The sequence below is a fragment of the Nycticebus coucang genome, chromosome 4 (genome assembly GCF_027406575.1).
Source record: "Nycticebus coucang isolate mNycCou1 chromosome 4, mNycCou1.pri, whole genome shotgun sequence".
Classification (NCBI taxonomy): Eukaryota; Metazoa; Chordata; class Mammalia; order Primates; family Lorisidae; genus Nycticebus; species Nycticebus coucang.
The window spans coordinates 23,170,974-23,180,641 of NC_069783.1; the positions used below are offsets into that span (position 1 = coordinate 23,170,974).

Here is a 9,668-nt window from a genome sequence, read left to right on the forward strand (position 1 = left end):
CTCACTGAGCCACAGGCGCTGTCCTCACCAATGTTAAAGAATCAAGGCCATGGGGACAATTTCCTCCGGGCCTGGTCCTCTTGGGTGAAAAACTCAGCCCTCAAGGGCATCCTGGGAGCCTGCCTAGAGCTGGACAGGTGGCTGCCAAGGCCTTACCATGTGAGATTTGACTCAGCTGACACCAAACTACAATTCATAGAGACCGATCTTCAAGTGATCTGTGAACGGCAAACCCCAGCCATGAAAATCTTGGGAAAATTGAAATCCAGTCACTCGTGTTGGGCTTTTGAATGGAGCTGCGCCCTGTTCCCTTTGGAGTCTACACACACTCCTGGGTCATCCCTCATCCTCTGTACACTTTAGGTGCCACTTAAATGCTGATGATTCTCAAATCCGTAACGCTAGACCTTTTTTTGAAGCTCCAGATCTTCAGTACAGAGCCTGGTATACAGAAGGTGTTCAATAATTAGCCTCTGAATAATGTGAAGAATTCCACTTGGGTGTCCCACAGGCACCTCAAACTAAACTCCTATCCATCTATCACTTCTGTCTTAGAGGTGGCCCTCACGCTGTCAAGCCTGGACTACTTCAACAGCCTCCTAAATGGTCTTGGCTTCACTCAAGTCCACCAGAACCACCCTCCTAATAAACACAAGCTAGCCCCGACCTGCTTCAATTCCCTCAATGGAACCCATCATAGTTAAGAATAAAGCCCCAATGTCTTTGCCTTCTTTGACTGGTCTCTCTCTCTTCTACACCAGTCTCTTCGGCTCCTGCCTCCCATTCATTCTACAGAATTACACAGTAATTCTCTCCAGTCCCAAACAAGTGAGAACCTCTTTGACTCCGACTGGAAAGTTCTGTTCCCATTGCTTAACCTGGCAAACTCCTACTCATTTCTCTAGACCCAACTCAATGGCCAACTCTTCAGAAGCCAGCCTCAGTTTCCCTAGGCAGGCTCTCGTTCACTAACAGAATTTGTACTACAGCCTGGAAGCTCTTTGGGGTGGGAGGGCTAATTTTATTCATTCCTGCTGTACCCTAACTAGAGTAACATTTGCAGCCTTTGTGAATGTCAAGTGATAGAAGGAATAAGGTTGCTCCTGAGACTGGATGAGCCCCCCAGGGAGGTGGGACTCAGAGAGCTCTAACTCAGCCCACTCTTCTGTGTGATCTCATGTAAATCATTTTTGCCCAAGGATGAGATTAGAACAAGGACAACAGGATATCAATGACTCATTTCCTAAAACCTCTCCTATATTCCTGCTTTTTACCTAGACCAGAAAAGATCTTTATTAACAAGTGGCAAAAAAGGACTGATCAGCGCCTTGGAATGCCTATAAAAATCCTGCTTTAAAAAACTATTCTCAAATTACTTGATTAACACCAGCACATTTCCCTAGCCAAAAATCTATCAAATCCTCCAAGAGAGTTTATAAGGAAGGAAATAAAGATAAAAGCAAAGCTGGAATGAACGTACTCAACACACATTTATAGAGTGACTGTCACAGCAAGGCACTGCAAGGAGCTGTAAAGGAATTCTGCTATTGGTCTTAATCTTTCTTGAGGTCAAATGACAACCTGCCAGGAAAAACACATTCCCGTGTTTCTGAAGTTTGTGCACATGCAAACCCTGCCTTCTGGGGAAGGACTACAAACATCACGGTCAGGCTGCCCAACCAGCTGATGTGTGCAAAGGGACAGGACTGGTCCCAGGATCATGATCAAGTACCTGGCACAGTGTCCCAGACAAAAGAGCAAGCTTCTCACACATGTAAGGCAAGGCAAAGCCTCTGCAGATGAACTCCAAGCCATCATCTTTTTCTGTGCAGTGAAGTTTCCAAAAATTTTTAAAGTGATATATTGAATCCTGTGGAGAATCAATACCTTAATGGAGTTAAACATGCCTGGCTCTGGACATCTGTAAGTTTTGAAGCATCCTGTGGTGACAGAGCATTTTGAACTCCATCCAGACTCATGGATTTATTAAGTCCGTTCTCCCCAGCACACCCCATGTGCTTCTGGTGAAGTAGACAGTCTCAAGAGACAGCCACCATCAATTCATCTGTTCCCCTTATTCACATGTCCCTCGCACATCAAGGGGCAGAAGCAATTTCCTCCTGCATGTGAGTCAGCCTGTGACTTGCTTTAATCAACAGAAATGAGTCTAGCTAGCCTTTAAGAATTCTGGTAGCTCAGGCGGAGCCTGTGGCTCAAGGAGTAGGGCGCCAGCCCCATATGCCAGAGGTGGCGGGTTCAAACCCAGCCCTGGCCAGAACTGCTTAAAAAAAAAAAAAAAAGAATTCTGATAGCTCCCACTTTCTCCCTGAGATCACCATCCCATGAGGAAGACCAAGCTAGCCATGAGGAAGAACTCCAAGGCTCCCAACACGTGAGTAAAGCTTTCTTAGAACTAGCCCGAATGGCCATGAGCTGGGTGAAATCGTTTCTGAAACAGAAACACAAGTACTGTCCTGTAATGCAATGACAGCTCCCACAGCCACCGAGGGTGAGCAGGGCTGCTGGTCACAACCCTCAATACCACACACAGCTGTTGTGCTCCTTGATGACACCCCTAGAAGCACCTCCTCATCTCCCAAGTTGTTCCTTCTAATGCTTATAGGTTGAGAAACCAAAAGCCCAACCCTGCCCAAACTACCTCAACAGGCTCTGAGGGGTGATGTCAGGCAGAGGTTCTCAACCTGTGGGCCGCAACCCCTTTGGACTGTATTAAAGGTTTGCGGTATTTATTAGGAAGGTTGAGAACCACTGATGTCAGGGCTTTCTTTCATGATTACAGAAAAGAAAGAATTCTGGGATCCCATTGTCTGGGTTTGAATCTGCCACTTACTAGCTACGTGACCCTGAACAAGTCACTTCAGTCGAATCACACATTTCGGTTTCCCCATCTGTAAGATGGAAATATTAATACTATCTAACTCTTGTAACACAGAAAGAGCTCAGTTAAGTGTAGCCACTTCACTGCCTGCCCCGCTCAAGGGCCTCGATGGGCACACAGGTGGGTCTCTGAGTCCAAAGTGTCAGCGAGGGCACGAACCCATGGAAGTCTGTCACCAAGAACGTGTAATTTGGTTGGGGATGGGGGGTGGAGGGGGGAGGTCTGAATGTTTACTCAGGGTTGGCTCACCCTTTTAGAAGAAACTGCTAAACAAGAATAACCCTGAAGTCCCAGCCATCCCATGTCATGGAGGATTTGCCATGACTGCTGGGCACACCAGCCCTGAAGTGTGTGTGTGTACACGTGTGCAACACAAACCACCCAGGCTCTTACTGTTGGCCCAGCTGAGGCTTCAGTTTCCTCTCTAAAAAAACTCGCTGACTACAAAGTGCTGATTTAAAATAATAAACACAAGGACTCCGATGTTCACAGCAAAATGTCAGTGAAATAATGTGGGTGAAAGGTGGGGCCTAAAGTGCATATGCACGAGGGTGACAACGAGAAAAGCTGTGTTTACGCAGAGGTAAGGCTCAGAAGAGGCCAGAGAAAACTGCCACCAGGGAAGGGGGGGTGGTGACTTTCCACAGAGTTGTTTACATATTCAAAACTGGTCATTCTCTGTCATGTGTGCTGGATTTGATGGCCCCTGTGGGCCCCCCTTGTACATTTCCTCATGTTCCACTCCCTCCACTGATGCCCACGTGATACTCTCCATGGAAGGTGACTGCTTCTCTCCTACCCCAGGATGGGGTGGAGACCAGGGCCAAGGGACAGGTTGAGTGTCCCTCCTTCCAACCTGAGCCCTGCAACCGTCCCACCTGGAGGCCCCCGCCCCTGCTCCTGTTCCGGCTCATCCTCTCGTATCTTTCATGCACTCCTGGCCATGGAACATTCTGTCACAGGCCTCTCCCCTCCTTGCATCCAATTCCCTTTTATATTTTAGGGCCTTCTGTCTCTTGGCACTATTCTTCCACGTTGCTTAGCAAAGACATTTGGGGGCAACCAGGGAATTAGGATGGAGGCCCAGATCCATGAGTTCCAAAGCGAGGCTTTTAGAGAAGCCCCCATTCCAGCTTCCCACTCACCAGTAACCCTTCCCCCTACCTCCTCTCAACCTCACTAAGCCTCACTTTCCTCATCAGCAACACCCAGGATTAAATGGGACAAAGTGGCGCAACATTCAACTGGGACCTGCAGGTGGAGTCTGGAAACCTCTCTCCCTCTGACCATCCCTACTGTGATTCCCTCCAACCCTAGGAGCAAACACTCCTTCGCTGGGTGAATGATTTGCTGTATGAATGGAAGGTGTGAAAGGGATTGCACATCCACAAACTCATTGTGTTGTACTCTGGGAATAAAGGTCTTCACAGGCTCTTCACTCCATGAGAGGATTTTGCTCCCAAATAGCTTTTCTGCTATGAAATCAGACAACAAAATATTTGGCAGGAGTCCCTAGCCCCTACCTTGTCATAGAGCCATTCCTTTTGCGATGCTGTCAGAAACTGACAAGTGCCTGTTGGGTGTGTAAGGGTTTCTGAAACCCTTACACACCCAACCCTGGCCAAAAGAAAGTTCCCCATCTCAGTTGAGATTTCTGGCCCTGCCCCATCGCCACCACCAGCTGCTGGTCCTGGTCCTGCCACAGCCCCTCCTGCCTGCTCAGCCCATCTTAGGGGCAATCAAGGGCAGGACCCTAGGCAAACTGTGCCAGCCATAGCTGCCTAGGATCCATCCACCCCCATCCCTACCCTATGCTCTCCCCCATAGCCTGCTGGTCTGACCCTCCTTACCCCCAGACGCTGCGGGCAGCATGGCCCACACTCCTTGCTCAGCAATGTTCACTCATTAACTAATCAGTGAAGCCACAGCTGCACCCCAATCGCACACCCCCAGCACCAGCTCCTCTTACAGGAGCACCACCTACTGGCCTCTGGAGAGGAGCCCAGGACACCTCAGGCTGCTGCGAGCCTGTGTGAACCTTTCATCCTTCTCCCTGGAGCCCTTTGGGCTTGGGGTCTGAAGGCTGCAGAGGAAGAAGCCTTGTGACATTGGGAATACTTCATCAGTGCTGCAGGTGACAACAGCAACAAAACCTCAAAACTTACAAGTCCCCAGGAATCCAGTGTCTGCTTTTAACTGGGAAGTTCATTTCATCCCCCTGATGGAAAAGGGAGGCCTCAGCCACAGTCAACGGTGCCCAGAGATGAGCAGATAAAGGGAGGGAAAAGATGGGAAAAGTGATGCCAGGGTTGTGTCTGGAGAAAGTTCTGAGAGCCACCCTGGTAGGAAGGGGCTTGGCCCCACCCAGGAGACAACCCAGGCCCAGAGGAGCAGCAGGGCAGGTGAATGATGCTCCACTCCACAGCTCCGAGGAGCCAAACGTCTCCAGTGTCCCTCCCCACAGCAACGCACGCTGCCCCAGGCTTGATTTCTATGCTGTGAGTTAAGGGAGACCTCAGTGGGTAGGCCTGAGAACCCGGTCACCTTTTAAAAAGTTACATTAGTCCCAAACAAGTGACTCAGAAGCTCCGGAACACAGCCCACTATAAGCTGAGGCCTCTTGCCTTCTATCTTAGGCTCCCAACTAGACCTTGAGAGCTCCCTTGCTCTCTCCTTCTATTCCATGTCAAGGTCAGGCTCCCCTGGGATGCTAATATGTTTATTCTTGACTTACTAATTTCTCGTTTTTCCCTTGTGTCCTAAGTTTTCGGAGTTTTGTTTCATAGCTGTGCCCAAAGATGTCGGAAGCCATATAAGGTACAGCTTGGCCTTACTTCCTTTTTAAGTAAAAAACAGTTTTACCTTTTCCCGGTAACTTTACCTGGCAACTAGCCAACCAATCACCTTATGCCCCATCTTACTTACTCTAGCCAATCCCCAGTTAACAACTCCTCTGAACCTCCCAACAAGACCCACCCACCTTCCCCGTAATGCTTATAAGGCACAAGTTTTTTCAATAAAATTTGAGACTTGATCAGAAAACTGTCTTGTCTCCTTTTCTCGAACCCCTTGTTTGTTTTTCTCCTTTAGGTGGTTCCTGCGGCCCCCCAGTTGCTGTCCCGCGGGTCGGGACACAAAAAAAGATCAGCAATCGTGGGCTCAGAAGTGATCTCCAAGTAGTGATGAGGCACCTAGGCCCTGGCCCGGCCCTGCAGCCACACCTTGCCTGGATCATAGCCCGGCAGCCATTTTTCCCGGAAGCTCCAAGAGCCTCAAAATAAGCCCACCTGGGGAGATGCGGCCAGAACAACATGGGCACAGGGGTCTCCTCAAAGCTCCTTAGAGCTAAACTTTAAAAAGAACTGGGGACTGGCCAACCAAGGGCTGAATGCAAATGACTGGTGTTCCTACCTGTTAACGAACAGAGACTCAAAGCCCCCTCCAAGCTGTGCCTCCTGAGATTTGACAGTCACTGTCCCCAGAAGGTGGGATGGGAGGCAAAGTTCCTGCTCAGGCAGGAACAGCCCTGAGCTGTCTCACCTAACAGCCCATGGAATATACACGTGTTCTTCCACCATGCAGGAGCCCTGGGCTGGGGTCCGCACACCCTGGCACTCATCTTGTTTCTGCCCTGGATGAGCTGCGTCACCATAAGCAAGTTTTTGCCCCTCTCTCTGTGTCCTCCCTCTCTATGCTAACATCTTCTGACCATTTCTAGAATAAACTGAATGGATAAAAGTAGCAAAGGAGTAACATATTGTGTCTGTTCACCCGGACATACTCACAGTGGTCAGTCACCATCAGTCACTGCCCCCCAGGACTGCTAGAGACTCAGGTCAGCAAAAATTCCAAGCTCGCTCTGCCTCTCCTGACACCCAGCAGGTCACCCCTTCAGAGTTGACTCCAGCCCCACCCTTCAGAGAACAGAGCAGAGGCAGGGGCAGGGCGTCTCTCCCCACCAGAGAAACCCAGGGGCAGGAAGTGGGGAAGCCTTTCACAACCACTCACTCATCAGCATGAGGATGGCAGGCTGGGCACCAAAGCCAGATGCAAACACCTCCACCTCGTTCTCTGGTCACTGATGTGCTGGCTCTCCAGTGTCTACTGTCCTTCAGGTCCCGGTCTCTGCAGCCCCTCAGCCCGGCAAGGGTCTTGGCACTCAGGGGGGATACTATCAGTTAAGCTGATGCCAAAATTTCACGCCTTCCAGTAGAACGCATCCTCTACAATAATCCCCATGTGTGCCCACACACCTTCAGTGGGGAGGCCACTGTTCCCATGTCTCCTAACTGCTCGCACCCTGAGCTGGGCAGCAGAAAACAGCGCAGGTGATAATTGCATCTCCCCTCTCCATAGATCTTCACCTCTCCTCAATCACTCACCCTGAATTCCCCATAATGCTGGTAACAATTTTGCCATGCGGGCAGGGCAAACCTTAGCCCCATTTGACAGAGGACACAGCCCACACCGACAATGTCAGGCTAGAGATCAGAATCCAAGGAGCCCTCTTCCTCACGAGAGGCCATTCTGGCCAGGGTTCTTGGTGAGATGGTCAGGTCTCAAGCCCGGCCCTGGGAGGAGGGGGTGGGGGAGGGGGCTTCCTGTCACCCACTCAGGCTGGGCTGAGGTGAAGAGTGGCCCCCTCCTGAGCCCCCATGTCCTGACAGCCCCCTTTCTCTAGGGCCAAGTGCAGGCAAACCCTGGACTGTGCACGAAGTGGACAGGCAGCTGACAGCGCCAGAGGCCCTGACATGTTCCCCACCCCAAACAGGCCCCACCTGGGGCGAGGGCTGATGAACAGGGAGGCCGGGTGGTGGGGAGGAAGGCAGGACTCACCTCCCTGAGCAACTGCATCCCCTTCAGCTGGTCCTGCTGCTGCTGGGCCACGGTGACCCCCAAGACCAGCGTGTGCACCACACAGGAGAGCACAGAGATGGCCACAATGTGGCTGAGGCTGAGGGGCAGCGTGATGAAGAAGGAGAAGAGGAAGAAGGCCTGCCAGCCCACCGTGTCGCTGGCCGCATGGGCAACCGTGAAATTCAAGCCCAGGTAGGAGAAGATCTGCGCTGTCAGCAGCAGCCACAGCAGGTAGGGCACCACTTTCCGCGTGAGCCGGTCGGGGAGCAGCCCCTTTTTGCAGAGCACGAAGAGGATGACATCCAACAGCAGCCCGATGCCGGCCACAGCCAGGGGAGCCAGCTTGTCACTGGCGAAGACCACGGCACACATGACCACCACGTAGCAGTCGAAAAGAGCTGCGAAGACCACCAGCACCAGCAGGGTCTCGTGGCGCTGCCGTTTGAAGTAGGTCTGGTAAAGGTTCTCCAAGGACTCGGGCACGAAGGTCAGCCGCATGAAGCGGGGCAGGCACAGGCAGGATCCGGAGCTCCGGACAGAGATTTCATGGGTCCTGCCCACCCCGCGGTCGGGGTCAGAGGGCAGGCTGACAGAGTACTCCGCCGAGTACTCAGCCGAGTACTCGGGCTCGGAGAAGCCCTGGTTCCTGGGCATCCTGGTTGGTGTCTGTTTCTGCTAGCCCTGGATAAGTGGACTGGGGACGGAGGACGGGCTCCTGAATGGGCCGCCCACCAAGGCTCTTTGAGACCCGGGGAGGGCTGAGGAACTCTTTGGCTGATGCGGAGGGGCGGCAACCTCTGGCAGGAACAGAGTGGGTTTCCAAGGAACAGGTAGCACTGATAATCTGGAACTTAAAGGGCATTGCTAAGTAGAAGCATGTCTTCCTTTCTACCCTGTGGTTTCCGACCGACCCACCCCACCTCTCATTAAAGAATCCTTGCTGGAAAAGCTTCCAAAACCAGCGCCTCCCCTGCCACCCCCTCGCTCACACCACCGCACACATCAGACAATTTCCTGCCCCTGGTTGTCCAGGGGACCAGCCACCTCTCCATCCCTGGCACCCTGTCTCTCTCTTGTCTCTGACTTCCTCACCTAAATCGCCTGCAGGCCCAATCCTTACAAGCTGGAAATAAAACATGCCAGAAAGAAAACAGGGCCATCCTGGGGATTCCTGAATCTTCTGTTTACTTCCTTTTTCCACCAGCCCTTGGAGACTCCGGGCCCCTTCCCAACCCGGGACGCCTTCTGCCCTCCGGTAGCCCAGTCCTGCCCTTGCGTTTACCTGTGCGGGAACTCGGGAGCCGCGTGCTCCGGGACGATCCCAGCGCGGGCAGCGGGGCCGGGTCCCGCGTGCGGCGGAATGGGGCGGGGGTTTCAGCGCATTCGAGGGCAGCTCCCGGCGGAGCTGCGCCGCCCCGCCAGCGCCTGGGCCCCCGGCCCCGGTTCGGAGCGCGACTCCCCCGCCTTCAGGCCCGGAATCCGGCGGGGAGAAGCGCAGGACTGCCCCTCAGCATCCACAGGCACCCGGCCGCAGGAGGAAGGAGGAGGCGGCGGCAGAGGGTGGAAAATTCGGGGGCGCCGGCCAAGCGCGCCCGGCCCTGGGGCTGCGGCTGGGGGGCCGGCGAGCCAGGCGGCGGCGAGCGCGGCGCAGCCGGTCCCCTCCCTCTCGCGCCCGCAGCGGCGGCGACGGCTAGGGGCGCGCTCGGGGCCCTGGCCGGCGGGAGCGCGGGCCCAGGCCGGGGAAGCCCGCCAGCGCGCAGAGCGGAGCCAGCCGAGTCCGGGCGCGGCGCGCTGCACAGTGAGTCCCCGCGCGGCGCCGGCGGCTCCGGGGCCACGCGCGCTCCAGGCCCCGGGAGGCGGGCGGTGGCGGCCCCTCCCTCGCCCCAGTCGCCGCCCTCTGGGCGAGCGCGTC

At 53.7% G+C, this 9,668-nt stretch overlaps 1 protein-coding gene across 4 annotated transcripts in view; it reads right to left on the reverse strand.

Annotated features, from left to right (window-relative positions):
* ADCY3 (adenylate cyclase 3) overlaps window positions 1-9,387 on the reverse strand; it is an 89,238-nt gene extending 79,851 nt beyond the window's left edge. For all 4 annotated transcript variants that reach the window (XM_053589459.1, XM_053589457.1, XM_053589458.1 and 1 more), the window contains exons 1-2: window positions 9,039-9,387; window positions 7,736-8,606 (exon numbers count right to left, since the gene is read on the reverse strand). In XM_053589459.1, coding sequence (XP_053445434.1) covers window positions 7,736-8,410 — 675 coding nt within the window. In that variant the 5' untranslated portion in view covers window positions 8,411-8,606; window positions 9,039-9,387. The remainder of the gene's footprint in view (window positions 1-7,735; window positions 8,607-9,038) is intronic.
* Between the last annotated feature and the right edge of the window lie 281 nt (window positions 9,388-9,668).